Genomic DNA, 18,345 nt, shown 5'->3' on the forward strand with positions numbered 1-18,345 from the left:
TTATATTCGTAGCCAACGATGAAATAATGTAATTACGGTCGACCAACAAGTGGGCAGCGTGTGTTATATAGGTCCTAAGTGGGCGTGCGAACACAAAAACTGTTTGTTGTAACGGCATTTAATAGACATTTCAGCTGACAGATGCAAACTTACACACACACACACACGCATCACAATTTATGCATTATTTGTTCGCTTGCCTTGTGGCAACAGACAGTTTTGCTGTATCTAATTATATATTTGTCACAATGACCTTGACCCACAGCGGCTAAAAATGAGCAATCAGAATGGCCAATCATATTAATAAAAGTTGCTCATAAAAATAGCAAAACAGCAAGGAGAGTTGGAGAGAGAGAGAGAGAGCGCGAAATAGAGAGAGAAATGGGCGCAAGCATCTGAAATTTTAATTCCGTTTAGTTTTAGTTGATTTTTTGCTCGCATTTTATATGCGATTTATTTTTATTGTTGTTTCAGTTGCGATATCAACAAACAGAACACAACACAGACACAGACTGCGTGGCAGGCAAAAGTCGTAAAACAAAAACAGGGCAAGAGCCGACAGCAACAGCAACAGCAACAATAACAACAGCTGCAAGAAGAAGAAGGGGAAAATAAGTTGCTCGCGTGGGCGTTGGCAGCGCTGCTCGCATGTGTCAGCCACCCAGACATATTGCATGCAAAAGTACTCTCCCCGTAGAGTTATCAAGCAGAGCGGTTGGGTGAGGGGTGGGGCGGTTGTTGTTCTGAGCGAGTGTAATAGTATGGAATGGCATGGACTGTGAGAGCTTTTTAAGTTGATTAAAAGCGCGGCAAAGTTCCTGCGCTCTGTAATTGTGTCAACTAGCGTGCGTGTATGGGTGTGTGAGTATATGAGTGTGTGTGTGCGAATGAGTAGGCATGGAATTGAAATGTGTGTCACGCCTTCACAGTCATGCCCAACAATTAAGAAAGTTTGTTCAACTGCATTAAACTAGATAGATACCCTGACTATATAGTGTAAATAACTTAATGTAATGGGCAAGAAAAGGTTGTTTATTTAAATGTTGATCGATGTACACATTGACCCTGAATATATAGTACAAATAACTGATAACCAATAGAAAAAGAGATTATTTATTTAGACTTTGATCGATATACACGGATACCCTTGCTTAGTATAAATAACTAATATTTCGAATTCCTAGCTTGGTAACTGAAAAAGTAAAAGGAAAACATTTAATTGAGTTATTTTTCTTTATAATTTATTTACTTTTTTATTTACAAAGTTATTGTGATTATCTACAAAAATTATAAAATTTAATATGGTCATAAAAAGGTACTATTCTAGCACACACTGATAACACAGACTTGAATATATATATAGCTAATATATGTCCTATTGGCCATATTTGTAAATGATTATGTGCCCAACATTCGACATCTATTCAATGCCAGCCCATGCTTAAAGTGATTTAATACAGACAGCAGTAAATGCTGAAACAAAATATATGAGAATTTGATTATGACTAATTTATATAATTATACAAAGATTTGCTTTGACAAGAGCATGCGAAGCATACAAATTTCTGTTAATGAACTAGAGCTGCTATGTCATTGCTAATTATGGTTGGAATTAGACTTACATTCTGCTGCCAGCCAAACTAAAGCTGAAATGTAACTAATCAAAGGAAATTTCGACAGTTTCTAGTTGCATTTGAACAGGCTTAAAATCGGTTGCACCTGAGTGGAATTATACATGATTATAGTTATGCTGCACAGAGACATGTAATTCTTTCTGAGCCATTAGGTTTTCCAATCGCATTATTATCAAAATAATTGAGCAAACGAACTACAAGAAATAAATTGTTATTATTGATTAAATTAATGCAGTTAAATAGCTATTGTGTCTGACCCGGCGGATGCCAAAGTGGCTATGCCATTAAGCTCAAGTAACGGGCATACGCACACACACACACACACATATATACACGCACACACACACACACTGCAGACATGTCTGGAGAGACAAGGGTCTCTGGCCACAGTGAGGTTAACCGCCCGGACAGGATAAGTGGTAGGATCGATACAGGGGACGGGCAAATACAGCGCAGTTGTTGTCTGTTGGCGAGCTGTCGTACCACCATATACAGATACAGATACAGATACAGATACAGATACAGATACAGATACAGATACAGCTATAGCTATAGCTACATCTACTGATGGAGAGGCATTCGCACGGAATTCGCATACAGATGCAAAACAAACGGCACACGTGGATGCATAGCAAATATTGTATATACATAGCGGAATTTATGTATATGTATATCTGCATAAACGTGTATGCTTCATGTGTGTGTGTGTCTGTGTGTGCGTCTGTGTGTGTGTTTATCAGAATAGTTGCCAGACAGGATTGGTGTGGGTTTCAGCATAGTCTATCCATATACGTATATAAATTTTTTTTTTTTTTTGTGGATATATGCAAATATGTGTACACTTTAATATGGCGCTAGAGCGGCTAAATGTTTGAACGTCCAGGCGAGGTGCTTTAAAAATGTTGCCAATGCCCAAAAGCTTTAATTAAGCCCCATTTTCATTCCCCAAATGGAAACGGCTTTGGGGTTGTTATTGATTTTCTGAAGCATTCGCCCAGCATTCCCTCCTCTAGAGGCGGGAATTAAAATAACTTTGGCTGTTGTCGACATTTCTGGCTATGCTAATGAAGTCCCATTGTCGTCCTGGGGGACACGCCCACACGCCCACTCACGAAGCAGCAAATGCGTACGGAAATAAAATTTTATGCAAGAGAAAAAAAAGGAAAAAAAAAAGAATAAAATTGAAGAAGATTTTGGAACGTGCGTTGATTTATAAATGAGCATTAGAAATACAAAGAATTGCTAAATAACTAACATTAAGTCTGGACAAGAAAAGCTTTTAGGGAGCTGCATGAGAAAAATGTGGCAAAAATTTGGGCATCAAATTCACATTTGCTTCATTCACTTCAGCCTTGTATTCAAAGGAATTAAATATTTATTTGTATATGAATTTATGAATATATATATATGAATATATATTTAAAATAAACCCATAGACTTTTACAATTTGTCTTCCGCTCAACTGAAAATAAGTGCCGAGACATTTTATCCATTATAATGGAGGTTGAATTAAAAATATATCTTAAACTAAATTTGAATGTATATAATATTATTGAATATTTGATTCTATAATTTAAACTAAGTATATGAAATTATAAGTGTTGTTCTGATTAGTTTATTTGACTCTACAAAACTCTGGTAATGCATAGGCTATGAATATACTGATTAAACCGCTGATATTTACTAACTGATTAAATTAGTTATATAGTTTTAAATTTATAGTGTTAAATAACTTAGTGCGTTACTTCGTTTCACACATTAATGCGCACTCATTTAATAATAATTATAAATAATTACGTATTCCTTCATCAAAAACCGCTTCTACTTTAAACTAACATTAGCAAAAAGCACGCTCATTATCAGTATCTCACAATTTCGTTTTTAACATCTTAATTTATAATTTAAGCCCATTGAAAATGGTGAAATCTGCGTTATAAACATTTTGTGTTGATTGTTTTATTTTTAAAGCATTTTCCAGCCTTATTTATTTATGTTCTACCATTTCTCTGTTTCTTCTCTTTCTTCTTGCAGACCCAAAACAAACAAACAAACAAACAGAAATATAATAAATATTTTGTAAAGAAACTTATCTGACTTCTACACATACATACGACGTTTTGCAACACTGAACGACGTGCGCGCATCATGCGTAACGTTCATAGGCAGAGCGCGCGTTCCGAGCAACGCAATGAAATGAAATGCAATTGCTGGAATGCAAGTCGATGAAAGGAAACTAATGCAAGAGCAAGAGAAACAGCAACAGCAACAACAAAAACAAAAACAACCACAACAAAAACAACACTAGCTTCGACATATGATAGTCGAAAATGTTGTCACACATTGAGGAAAATGCATCGTTTTCTTAACATACAGCAAAATATTAAATTACGCAACTATCATCAGTTACTTTTGTATTTTGTTGCTGTTCCATTGGCTGCCACTGCTGCTGGAGGAAGACGACGACGTCGAGGAGGCAGAGAAGACGGAGCGAGACAAATTTGTGGGTGGGAGCGGCAGCAGCAGCAGCAGCAGCAGCAGAAGCAGCAGAGATTGTAGCAGCCATAACGTAACGGCCGTAACGTAACATAGCGTCACGCACACAGAATCAAGTAGAGGATAGTTTCTTCTTCTTCTTTTTGTTTTGTTTTTAATTTAGCCCAATATAGACGTTAACATAATTAACCCAACGCTGCCACTGTTCCTAAGACGACAAAGAAACAAACAAACAACCAATCTATCATCGTCATCGTAATTGTAACGCAAACCCTTAAGTTAAACAAACCGAAACGTAACGTAACGTAACGCGTAACGCCTCAACACTGCTCCTCTGCCAACGTTATTGATCATCATCATAATTATCATTAGCATCGACATCAGCATCCACATCAACATCAACATCAAAATCAGCATCAGCATCAGCATCAATATATTCATTATGCATATATAGCACATGATATATGAACGCTCATGCTCATTATACAACAACACTGCAAGCAACTCAAATAATTTGATCAGCAATATATACAATATACAACATACATCTATAACAATAACAACAATTAGAAGACCAATTGCGAAGCATAAAACAACAACGTGACGTTGTTTTGGTGTTTCGAATCCCATTGACCTTTTGCCGCACAGCTGGCAAGGGAAAAATATGGCAACACCTCAAGTCAAAGACTTGGTGTTGCGCTCGCCAGCTGGCTCCTCCGATACCATCACATTTGCCTGGCCACTGCAGGTGGGACATGGACAGGATAAGCATGACAATGGCATCGACATTATCGATACAATTAAATTCGTATGCGATGAGCTGCCATCCATTTCATCCGCATTCGAGGAGATCAACCTCAATCACATTGACACTGCCTGCTATAAGACTATGACAAATCTTGTCGATCGCTTCAACAAAGCTGTCGACAGTATTGTTGCATTGGTAAGTACATTCAGTTACCCCACATTTCCTTATGCAGATAGCTATGATATTTGTCCCTACATACATACTATAAAGAAATATGAAGAGAGTTTCGTAAACGTAAAGCAAAAAATAAAAAAACATTTTTTCTATTTAAAAAATTTAAAAAAAAAAAATCAAAATTAAAATAAATATAAATATATATTAACATCAATTTCGAATACAATTTCTAAGTACCTCTCATTTTCGAGCTACGACAGTATTTTAGATCATTAAAACAGCTTCCATTAGAGAACCCCTACGTTATCAGCCCATGAAATATAAACTAATTATTTGCTCTGATATTTACAGGAAAAAGGAACTTCACTGCCCGCCGAGCGTTTGAATAAATTCGCTCACCCTAGCCTTTTAAGACACATACTGCAATTAGTTTACAATGCTGCCGTGCTCGATCCGGACAAGCTTAATCAGTACGAGCCCTTTTCGCCGGAGGTCTATGGCGAGACATCGTACGAGCTGGTACAGCAAATGCTCAAGCATGTCACCGTTAGCAAGGAGGACACGTTCATTGATCTCGGTTCCGGTGTGGGACAGGTGGTACTACAAATGGCCGGATCGTTTCCGCTTAAAACATGCATTGGTATCGAGAAGGCGGATACGCCCGCTCGCTATGCCGAACGCATGGATCAGATATTCCGCCAGTATATGGGATGGTTTGGCAAACGCTACTGCGAGTACAAACTGATCAAGGGCGATTTTCTGGTCGATGAGCATCGCGAGAAAATCACCTCCTCTACATTGGTGTTTGTCAATAACTTTGCCTTCGGTCCGACCGTGGATCATCAGCTAAAGGAGCGATTTGCCGATTTGCGAGATGGCGCTCGAGTTGTTTCATCCAAATCGTTCTGCCCACTCAACTTTCGGATCACAGATCGGTGAGTCGTTATATTCAAATGTATTATTTTCCAATTTAATTGAAAACGATTTCATCTTGATTACAGAAACCTTTCTGATATTGGCACCATTATGCATGTGAGCGAAATACCGCCGCTGAAGGGCTCCGTCTCGTGGACCTGCAAGCCGGTTTCATATTATTTACATGTGATCGATCGCACCATTTTGGAGCGGTATTTTCAGCGCCTGAAAACCAAGGGCGGTGATCACGAGCATGTGGGTAAGTAACAGGAAGCTGGGAGCCTAATGGAGAAGCAGGCGATACTATATATACATATATACAGCACACGTTCACTCAGTCACAAATCAATCTCGAATCTCAGTCATGATCAAATCAGTCAGTCAGTCAGTCATCAATCAGAAGATCATCATTTCCAGTCATTTATGATCAGTCATTATCGATAAGTATCTTAAGCTCAACAGATCTATATTCGATATATATCTAAGTACATGTTCTGATAGGGCTAAGAATGCATAATTAAAGGTATATGAAAGGCTACAGGCAAAAGAGTATTGAGTTTAAGGAACTTTGAAATTATTAATAGTCTAAGATTGCATGTGCTTTGGTTATTAGGTAATTAATATGGTATATGAATATAAAAAATAGAACAAAATTTTATGATGGTTTACTCTTTAAGTAAATGTTTAATATTTCATAGTGCTGATAATTTAGATGTGATATTAATTATTTAAATGAAGATTTTATTTATCAGCCTTTTAAAAGGGATTCAAAATAATTTATTTGAATATATTTATTTAATTAAATTAAATACAAAAATCATTTATTTAAAAAAATAAAAATACAAAAAAATTTAATAAATTATTTGATAAGGTTTTCTGTTTCAAGTTTGAGTTTATATATTTTACAAACCTGTGGATCAATCTACGGAAAGCATTTATAGGAGATTACAAGAATTTTTCATTTTATAAATAAAAAGAATTGCAAATTCAGTGCCAAACGTTTCTAATTGAAAAATCTGGATTTCAATCTCTTTCAGGTACCGTTCGCACCACACGAGATCGCGCCAAACGTGAGGCTAACACTGGCCACAACAATAATCACAATAACAACAACCAGCACAATAACAATAGCCAGCAGCGGGAGCAACGGGAACAGCAGCGCGAGCGAGAGAGGGAGATCTTTAACGGTCCAGCTCAGCAGCGGCATCAGTCGCAGTCGCCGGCGAATGTTAGCGGCTCCAACGGTAACGGCAACGGCAACGGCAGTGGACAGCACGCCTCCAAGACGCGCCAACAGCTGGCAAGTGCACAGCAGCAACAGCAGCAACAAGGTCAGCAACAGCAGACGCATCAGCAACAGATGCAGCAACGCAATCTGAATATGGATAGCAGCACGGAAAGCGATGCGGATGGGGAGGTGAACAATGGAAATTGCGGAAACACCACCACAGCGACCAACACCACGTCCGCTTCGAATGGGCCAATGACGCGCAAAGTGTGGTCGGATTGGTGCAGCTCTAAGGGCAAGAGTTCCCAGTCAGATGACGAGGAGAACAACAATAGCAACAGCAACAACAGCAACAGCAATAGCAATAGCCACCAGGGACGTGCACCACGCGCCGTCACCACGCTGAAGAAGCGCAAGAAGCTAACACGCAAGGCGGCCATTGCCAGCAAATCGGCAGCGGCTGCGCAGCGGGAAGCTGAGGAGGCGGCCGCAGTCGCTGCTGTTGCTGCATCCGCCACGTCCGCTTCGGCCAGCAAGGACTCCAGCAGCAAGGAGGATCAGCCGCGCGCAGCCAGTGCCGGTCCCGGGCGCAAGGGCCGCATGAAGAAGGGACAACGCGGTCGCAAGTGCTTGAAGATCGCCGGCCTGGATGTGCTGCACAAGCAGACGGTGCTGAGCACCTCGTTGGATGCGATGACAAAGAAGCTGCCCGCCGCACCGGGCACAGTTGACCAGCAGCTGACGTCGCTGCTCACTGGCGACATGTCGCATCGTGAACTGGACATTCCTGCGGCGCCACAGGATACGCCATACGCGCTGCAGATACTGCTCGATGTGTTCCGCTCTCAGTATATGGCGATCATTGAGCAGATGCGCTCGAGCACATATGTGCCGCAGGTGCAGAAGCAAATTGCCCAGGAACAGGAGCGGATGTCGCGCTTGAAGAATCGAGCCAGCCAGCTGGACAAGCAGATCAAGGTGCTGATCGATGACAGCGTGACGCTGCTCAAGGTGCGCATGAATGAGCTGGGCATAAACGTGAACTCGCCCAACGATCTGATAGCGCAGGCCAAGGAGATTGTCGGACGGCACAAGGATCTGCAGCATGCGGTCAGCAAGATGCGCAACGAGGTCACCGTCTATGAGAGCGAACAGAAATTGCTGCTGAGCAAGCATCTGAAGCATCTGCCCGAATATCAGAAACTGTGCACCGTTACCACCAATGGCGGCAACAGCAAGATCAAGCTCGAAGTGCCCCAGGAGCTGTCCGAAACGGCGGCCCAGGAACTGGTGCTGAAGGAAATCGCCAACACGCTGAGCCAGCGCAAAAAGCTCGTTGCACAGGTCTCCACCATCGAACAGGAGACTAGCTCGCTGCAAAAGTCAGCCGAAGAGCGCAGCACGGCGGCGGCATTGCTGGCCCAGGGCACCAATATCAGCCTGGCCAGTGGCGCCCCCACCGTGCCAACAAATGCTGCAACGCCGGCGGCGCAAACGAATTGCACCAAGGTGGCAAGCGGGAAGGCGTCACGTCGCAGCCGCGAGCATCGGGCACGCTCGCAGGAGTGGCCCGAGGTGCCGGAGGTGGGTAAGATACAGGAGAGCAATCCCGAGGTGTTGGCCCAAAAGATACTCGAGACCTGTCGCCAGGTGGAGGCGGGCAAATTCCAGCCGCCGCCAGCTGCAGTCAGCGCCAGCAGTGCCAGCAGCACCGCCAACCCCATTAGCTATGTGAATGGCAAGCCCAAAGCGGAGCCGAAGACCTCGCCTGCTCTGTACAAGGACAGCACCCTGATGCCGGCGCCCAAGCAGCAGTCCCAGGCGCCACAGCAGACGCAGCAGCAAGCCGTGCTGTTGCCCAAGTGCGAGCTGCCTGGACTGGGGCGCAAGCAGGAGTCGCCGAAGGTGGCCAATTTCGAGGACAGGCTGAAGAGCATCATCACATCAGCGCTCAACGAGGATCAGGAGCAGCGCAGCAAAGCGATGCCCATCATTGAGGCGCCGCCAGCGCCGCTGCAGTCGCCCGCGTCGAAGCGCAGCAAGCAAATGGGCCAAGCTTCCAGCGCCAACAATTTGCACAATATTATCACAGTCTCGACGCAAGGTCTGATGCACCTGAATGCGAACACGACGATATCGCCGATAACTCCACCTTTGCCGGGACCGCGGGCAGCAGCTGCTGCGTCCACGGCGCCGCCGCCGCCTGCCAATTTGCCCTATGGCAGCGCCTACATGAGCAGCAAGCCGCAGCAGCAACATCACCAGCAGCAACATCACCAGCAGCAACAGCACCAGCACCAGCAGCAGCATCAGCAATTGCAGCAGCTGTCGAGCAAATATGGGCAAACGGTTTTGCTCAAGGAGTCCAAGTACTCGCCGGCAAGACCAGGTGCATCAGCACCGCCGCCGCCACCACCACCGCCGCCGTCATCGTCAGCGGCATCGTCGGCGCATATGGCAACGCTCTACGCTAGCCACGGCGTCTCGACCGCAGCGCCGCCCACGTCCGCCGATCTGGGCTTTCATCGACGACGTGCCTCGGTTAGCGCCAACAGCTACGAGCACTTTATGGCGCAGCAGCAGCAGCAACAGCAACATGCGCTTATGCTGGCGCATGTGGCACAGCAGCGACTGCAGCAGCAGCAACAGCAGCAGCAACAGCAGCAGCAACAACAACAGCAGCAACACTTGCAGCAGCAGCAGCAACATCAACATCAACTCGCACATCATGCACAACTGGGTCACCTACATCATCACCATCAGGGACCGGGCACCTCAGCAGAGTTCAAGGCGCCAGCCGAGAATCTGCTGCAGCGTTCAGGTAGTCGTGAGCAACTGGCAGAGCAGCAGCAACAACAACAGCAACAACAGCTGCAGCAGCAACACCAACAGTCGCAGCAGCACAACCAGGAGCTATTGCCACGGGCGAGTTCCGCAAACTCGGACTATGCTGGCTATCGTGTGGAACGGCTAACCGTTCGACCCCCGAGCCGACCTAGCTCCAACAGCTCGCAACCGGACTACACGCAGGTGTCGCCAGCGAAGATGGCTCTGCGTCGGCATCTCTCGCAGGAAAAACTCAGCCAGCCGCCGCAGGCGTTGCCCACACCACCGCCCATGGCACTGGCGCCTCCAGTGACATCGGGGAAGACCATCGGGGATCTGGTCACTGGCGAAATTGAGCGAACACTGGAGATCTCACATCAGAGCATCATCAATGCGGCGGTCAACATGAGCACTGGCAACGGCAGCAACAGCAGCGCTGCTCACTTCATGGAGCGCGCTTTCCTTGCCGAGCGCACCAACGAACGGCTGCTCATCAATCTGAATGCCCAACGGCCGGAGCGTGTGCACGTTCGACCCCTCAACGAAGATGCGCCAGAGCCGCAGCCGGCCAACTACAGCCAGGCGGCATCCAGTAGCAGCAGCAACCTGGCCACCCTGGCGCACGTTGCCTACGCCCACAAGCCTCAGCCGGGAGCAAGGAGCGCCTCGACAGGACGCACGGGACGCGATTATCAGTCGGTAGCATTGCCGCGAGCCGAAATGATGGGCTGTATTGAGGCTTACTTTCACGAGGAGCAGCAGCAGCATCAACAGCAGCAGCATCAACAGCAGCAGCATCAACAGCAGCAACATCAGCAGCAGCAACAGCATCAGAAGTCCAAAGGAACAGTCGGCGGTGCCAGCACGTTGCGCGCACCACGCCTAAACGGTGCTAACCCACCTTTAGAAGGTAAGTGGGAACTGGAACTGGAAATACCCTAACTTAACTTATCGCTGAGCAAAGCTCGACATGCAAATAAGGAAATATTTGAAAATTTGTATGCTGTTGTAGTTCTTGAATTATTCAATAATGAAAGTGGAATGAGATGTTGAATTGTATGAGAACATATATTTTAAACGAATCCTAAGTCTATATATATTTATCAAGAGATGAACTGAGTCAAGTTTTCAGAGAAGCATTTAAAAGAACTTGAATAAGATTTTACCAAATTATATTATGAACTTAAACTAAATCAATAATGGAAATTCAATTAATCATTTTATTAACAACATAATTAATGATGGCAAGCTGAATTCCGATAAGATTTGCATAGAAAAGGTGAAGACAGCTGTTGTCTGAGAGAGAGAAAGCTGACGATCTCATTGAAGGCAAATTCGTGATGGTGCTGAACGTTATCATAATTAACGTTTCAAACAAATACAGAGTGAATTTTATACTTCTCATTATATTCGAATATGTAAACATTGAAAAATAATACAAAATACCCATTATTTATGTACAAATCTAAAGCTTTAGAAAGAAGACTCCAAATGATGTCATCCATATGTATCAGAAGTACTCTAACTACCTAGATTATACATAGTGCAACGATGATGAATCGATGAATTGATGAGCAGATTTTCGCATTACATTGTTTGATCCTTAAGCACATATTCATTGTGGCGGCATCTTAGTTAGTTGGATATAGAGTGATTCGACTCTTAGAGCGAATCTGTTTCTGAGATGGCGCCACAATATGAAAACTTTGTTTTATTCGCATTGCTAATAATCGTTGTAAATTGTTTACAGGACTGGCCGCCTCGCTGCAGGATCATGTGCGAGCACGCAAATACAAGGAGGAGAACGAGGAGCGACAACGGCGAGCTGCTGCAGCAACTTCATCCGCATTGGAATTGGCGCCGCATTTCGCGCATCAGGCGCCGCCCGCTCATAGCTATCATCATCATCCAGCTGCCGGCGCTATCAATGGCACCCCACACAAAGTGGAGCGTAAGCTATATTAAGCCATGCATCTCTTATTCAACAGTTAATTAATATTCTCTTTTTTTATTTATAGTGGGCGTAAAGAGAAGCTCGCCCTTGGCCTCACATCAGCAGCCCTCGCGACCTGCCAAATTGGCGCATTTCGAACAGCAGCCGCCTGCCCATGCCCATCAACATCTGTATGTGAATAGCAACGGTGGGTCAGCGCTGCCGCCGCCTGCGCATGATGCCACCACGCCGTCTCCGACGCCGTCGTCTTCATCGTCGTCGTGTGGCAGACGCAGCAAGCTGCTTGTGGAGCCGCCGCTGCTGATGAGTCCCGAGATTAATTCACTCATGGGCGATGAGCGGCCGCTGCAGCTATCGACGAACCATCAGCAGCTGCACCACCACCAGCAGAAGCCACATCAGCATGCCCAGCAGCAGTTGCGTGCCTTGCATCAGACCAGTCACAGCATCACGCCCACCATTGTGGGCGGCCAGCGCTCCAATGCCGGTGATGACGGTAAGCCATTTGTATACCAAGACCAAGACATAGCCACATCATCACACACACGCGAATTACATGCACCACACGCACCACCAGCACATGTACAATACCATCAATTGCACCACTATCAAACCCGACTCGCCACCCAAGTGGTGGCACAAGATCTTACCATTACGAGCAGACGGTCAAACGTCTCCGTTTCGTCAAAGGATGACGACTCTGACACTGACAGCGTCTCATCCTCGAGCTCCACTGCCAGCTCAAGCACCACTAGTTAAATTCAATTCCATCGCTTGATCCACACGCATATTTTATACATTTTACACATTTTATACAATTTATACATATTGCATTTTTTTAATTAATATAATTATTTGTAAATATATAAACAAAAACCAAAATACTTTCGGTCATGCTTCAAGATTTTAAGTTGAAATGATTTTATTTTATCCATGTTGTGTGTTGTCCGTAGTTTGCTCTGTTTCCCTCTCACAATCCTCAATATTTTAACATTTTTTGCACTTTTATTTTGTAGTTTGACCTTTTAATTCCTACCTGCATCTAAATTTAATGCTTTCCCTTAACTAACATGCAAATAATAAATCAAATAGTCGACATATATTGCTTAACGGATAACGGAAATCATATAAGCGTATTTTGATCTGAAGTCAAAAGTAAAATATAAAAAAATATAAAGAGAAATGCGCGTTCATAAACAAGTTGCATTCCCTAACAAGAAACAAGATCTTCCAAAAGATCCTAGAATAATATAAATAATATTATATTCTGAAGAAATCATATAAACGATTTATTGTATTATCGCTGTTAAATTTTGAATAAAATAATCATGCTGTTTTAGATCAACTAATAATAAAACAAATATGTTGTTTACAATAAATGAGAAAATATTAAAAATTGATAGACTTAGCAAAAAGGAAGTCAAATACATTTTTAAAAGATTTTAAACGTATATATATACATATATATATATATATTTTGGTTTATATATAAATATGTAAAGATACTATACGCGCTTATCACAAATGCAACAGTTGATAGTCTCCGATCCATTGACACGATGCTGTCATTGTAAACAAGTTATTAACACTCTTACAACACTTACATAAAATATAATCAAATAATAAACATAAACGAACAAATGCTGTAAACATGCAACATTCAACGCTAATTCTCATTCAGTTATTCGCGTCATGCCAAATATATCATTAAATTCATAAAAAGCAACAAAATTAATTTACACATGAGACACGCATACATACATACACAAACAGCTCTTTGTAAAAAAGAAACATACATAATTCAACTTGAAGTAATTTTTGTTACCTGGATATTAACAATCTCTTCTGGAATGTTATTTTTGCATAATTAATTTTCAAATAATTACTAAAAAAAAAAATATTTATCGAACAATGGACAAAATTTATTAAAATAAAAACAACATAAACAACTAAGCGCCCCGTTACTTATCCAAAACTCGTCTTTATATCCCTTCTATTATGCTCTACTCCCATACAGTTACCGATTCGGCAACGCATCGTTCTATAACTAATTACGATCCCAGACGTCGACTTCGCACACCGACTTCGACTATGTCTGGTGCCACGAAACAAACAGCTACCAATTTTAATGGATTTGTTGTGGCCGATAGTAGTAGTAACAGTAATAATAACAACCATTGAATACCTCCAAATTTGCAAAAAGCCAAAAACCCCAAAAGTACATGAAAAAAAAAATACTGAAGACTAATTAAAAAAAAAATAATAATAAAATCAAGACGAACAATCCCTACAAAATGCCAAAACGTAAAACGTATTGTGTTGTTGTTGCGAAGCAGAGTACAAAATAAAAACACAGCTTATATACTTATAAAAAAAAAAAAAAGAAAAAACTATAAAAAGACAAACCATAATTTATTTTACGTTCAATAATTTAATCTAACCGAATTAAAAACAAATTTATCTAGTATAATTTGTTATATACACATATATAAAATTAAAACATGAGCATGAGGTAAGTTCTGTTGTGCCTAATTGGTTAATTACTCTCATTAATTTTTTTAGTTTATTAATTTCATTAAATTTTTTATTTTTGATTTGATTTGATTTATGATTTTCCTTATCTTTTGTAACGCTCTAATCTTAATATTCATACAACCGCACACACACACGCACAGGCCGCAAGCCCAACTCCATATGCAGACATCATTTTGCATTGATTTGAGCCAACTTTATGAAATGTTCAGGGCTTAGCTACTCGTCGCTTAATCGTTATCGTTAATCGTCATCTCCAATGTTATCGATTTCACACAGTCTAGCACTCACCCACACCCAATATACCAACACACACACACACACACATACACACACCACGAAGAGCAGCAGCATAAAGAGCAGCCGGCAGTTCCGGCACCTGCAGCTGTTGCTCCCTTCACTCAATCGACTTTATAGTGTGCATTATATCTAATCTATCTCTTATGTTTTTCCATGACAGACGATGTCATTGCGGCCGACGAGGAATCCCATTGGCAGCATCGCGTCAGCTCCGGCTTTGACCGGCTGGTGGCCTTTGCCAGCACCGAGCTGGACAAGACGCGCCGTTCCATTGACGGCGACACGGTGCCCGCTTCGATCAGTTGCAACACCTCGCCCGACTCGGGCATCACGCACAGCAGCAGCAATTCGGACGCAGTGCGCACCTTTTTGTCCACCTCGTCGAGCTCATCACAGCTAGAGTTGCCCATCAACAACAGCAGCAGCGGCAGCAGCAGCAGCACCAACAGCAGCCTCTACGCTAGCCAGGTGCACAATCTGAGCCATCATCCGTATCAGCATGGTCACCAGCCGCTGCAGCAGCCAATGCAACAGCAGTTGCAGCAACAACAGCAGCCGCAGCAACAGCAGCCACAGCAACAACATCAACAGCAGCAACACTTGGCAGACCACTTGAGCGACAGCAGCATGAAGTCGACTGCATCCTCATCCTTGCACGCAAGCAGCTCATTGAAGACCATTTCGCCGGTAGATCCGAGCGCAATCGAGTCGCCGCCACTCTCCGACGTTGGTCTGCCACGTACACCCAGTCCCAGTGCGGCAAGCGTGGCCACGCCCCCACCTGTGCATGCACCGTCGCTGGTCAACGATCTGCGCATACCGCTTAAATACCAGCGCAAGTTCAAGGGAGGATCCGAGAAGCACTACAAGAAAAAGTTCTGCGAGCGGAACTGGGAGTATGACTGCGACGAGCTGCTGGCTTACTCCAACTCCAGTGCGCCGCCCACGGCCGCCGATGCGGCAGGCAATGGACCGCCGACTGCACTGGACGCATCCGGCATGGTGGCAGCAACGCCGCCAGCTGTGCTGAGCAAATCGGGCAAATCGCCAAAAGAGAAATCATCGCCCCATCATGGCGCCAATGCAAATGCCAATGTTAATGTTAATGCAAATGCCAGCTATCATCACCATCACAAGTCCTCAAAGTTTCGGCCTAAGGGCAAGGACTGGGACTGGTCGCTCGACAGTCGCAGCAACACGGGCGAGCCGACGGCGAATGCCACCACGTCGAGTAATTAATTAATGTAAATTAATTTAGTTAAATTGCTGAACAGAGTGACGAGTATAGTAGGAAGAAAATGGGCAATAGTAGAGAGATTTTCCACTGGGAAAATCAATCGATCCGCGGCCACATGCGCAACAAATGAAAATAATGAATAATTGTCTATTTTGCTTTATGCTTAATTTTATTTTTGTCAAAATCATGTTTTAATCGATTCGAATCGAGCTAATTTAGATTTGTAATCTGTAACTAAATGAATTGTGTTTGTAGTTAACTTATTGTATAGCAGCGCTTTTTGCCTTGTTTCATTTTCTATTATGTGTGTATATTTGATTTTCACTGATTGTAATTAGATTAGTGTAGCATATTTTTAACTGAACTTGTGTGTTAGCTCTTAAGGCACCAAACGACCGCAACAACAGACCCCAACAATTACTGATCAACAATGTTACTGACTTCATTATCACCAACCTTATACTTATTACCATTATTACGATTATGATTATTAGACCTAAACAAATTTTATCTTATTTTGTATTGTTTAATAGATTTATTTGTGTTTGTTTTAAGTTGTGTGTTTTGTCCTTTACATTGGATTTCTGTGTGTTTTTTTATGATTTTTAAATAAATTTTTAAACTAATTACAAACTAATCTGTGGACGTCTTTCTTTTAATCTCCATCTTATGTGACACATATAGAAGTTGTTCCGTTCAGTTGAGTTCAGTTCAAAATTTTCGTTTTGGGACCAACAAATTCTGAAAATTCGATCCGTTCGTGTTCGCAAGTCGTCAGCGTCGCTTCCAAAATCGTATTACAAATTAGATATATGCAACTACCAATCATTAAATATTCAAACTGCAGTGAAAGCTTCTAATAAAATAGAGCTTAAAATGCAAATCACGGGACAGATGCACATTGAATATTTTGTTGTTGCATTTAATAATTAATTTTCAGTGCGCTTAGCAAAAACATTTACACGAATATATATAAAATATACATAAATAAAAGTTTTTTAAGTGAACACAGGGGAGGGCGGGTCTGCATCCGCCTTGCTCAAAATAAACAAGACGATACTTTACTATATTCTAAAATAATAATGGAACGAACGCAACTGATGTAGCGTAACAATCGCAATAGCAATATTCAGGCAGCAGGATAACAACAAGAACAACAACAACACCAACAACAAGTAACCTTATTAATTAAAGAATTTTCCACCTCAGCGAAATAACAACAATTTTATATATATTATATACATACATAATTAGCATAGCATTAGCAGCATATACAACACATATATATTGTATAATTATATGTATATTTATGCATACATATGGCATATATGTATGTATGTATGTGTGGCCATACCGTTACGCAGTTTCATTGGGAGATCTGAAAGTCAAAAGGGAAACAGCGAACGGCATCGGTTCGATAATAAATTGAAAAAACACGCAAGTCAAATATCAGGAAACAAATTGAAGAGTAAACAAGCAGAATAACATAATTTACAAGCATTTAACAAATAATAATAATAATAATAATAATAAATATTTAGTAACAAACATATATAAAATATATACGTAAACCATATTTAACAAATAGTTTTAAGGGCAACAGCAACTGCAAAACATTAATTATAATAAACAAATAAATAAATATAAAATAATTAGCAATTTAATTGAATTTTCAAAATGTGCTATTAGCGTAGTGTACAAGTGGCATTAATAAAGGAGAACAAGTATGGAGATAATGGCGCATAAATGATTTTTATACGTATACATATTTTACTTATATTTATTGTCATATACAAAGTCGAAGGGCTAATAAAAACAAAAAACAAACCAAACATAAAACTAATTGCACACAACAATAATTTTATAAACTATTAATGGTAGCCCCGACAACATGGAAAAGAACAGTTGTAGCAAATGGAATATTATTTGGCGCTATTTAATTGTAATGTAAAATGCATATAAAACTATATAGTTAAATTTACATAAAAAAATTAACATACAAGTATTATACTGAAAAGTAAGCAAACGCAACTAATTAATAACAACAAGAAATGAATGAAAATATTTAAAAATAATCAAGCACACAAGCATATTAAATTTAACGGTATTATTATGTATATTATTATATTAAAAAAACAAACAAATATTTATTGCATATTAATATTATTATTTTAAACTTAACAGTTTAATAAAAGAAAAAATAATAACAAAATTACAAAAGTTCTCGTCTTTTTAATGAATATAAATATTATCTACACATGAGATATGAATCGAAGAAATATTTTGAATTTCAATTAATATCTG

General features: G+C 41.6%; 1 protein-coding gene across 2 annotated transcripts in view; it reads left to right on the forward strand.

The window, feature by feature from the left end:
* Window positions 1–17,589, forward strand: part of LOC6573472 (histone-lysine N-methyltransferase, H3 lysine-79 specific) — a 42,997-nt gene extending 25,408 nt beyond the window's left edge. Inside the window, exons 3-9 of one of the 2 annotated variants that reach the window (XM_032729537.2) lie at window positions 3,666–5,070; window positions 5,401–5,984; window positions 6,051–6,223; window positions 7,002–10,928; window positions 11,769–11,969; window positions 12,037–12,468; window positions 13,990–14,234. In XM_032729537.2, coding sequence (XP_032585428.1) covers window positions 4,792–5,070; window positions 5,401–5,984; window positions 6,051–6,223; window positions 7,002–10,928; window positions 11,769–11,969; window positions 12,037–12,468; window positions 13,990–14,153 — 5,760 coding nt within the window. In that variant the 5' untranslated portion in view covers window positions 3,666–4,791 and the 3' untranslated portion in view covers window positions 14,154–14,234. Of the gene's footprint in view, window positions 1–3,665; window positions 5,071–5,400; window positions 5,985–6,050; window positions 6,224–7,001; window positions 10,929–11,768; window positions 11,970–12,036; window positions 12,469–13,989; window positions 14,235–14,964 lie in introns of those variants that run through there. The other variant, XM_032729534.2, reaches the window with a different exon arrangement.
* Window positions 17,590–18,345: the final 756 nt, after the last annotated feature.

Source organism: Drosophila mojavensis, unplaced genomic scaffold (assembly GCF_018153725.1).
Source record: "Drosophila mojavensis isolate 15081-1352.22 unplaced genomic scaffold, ASM1815372v1 contig_16, whole genome shotgun sequence".
Lineage (NCBI taxonomy): Eukaryota > Metazoa > Arthropoda > Insecta > Diptera > Drosophilidae > Drosophila > Drosophila mojavensis.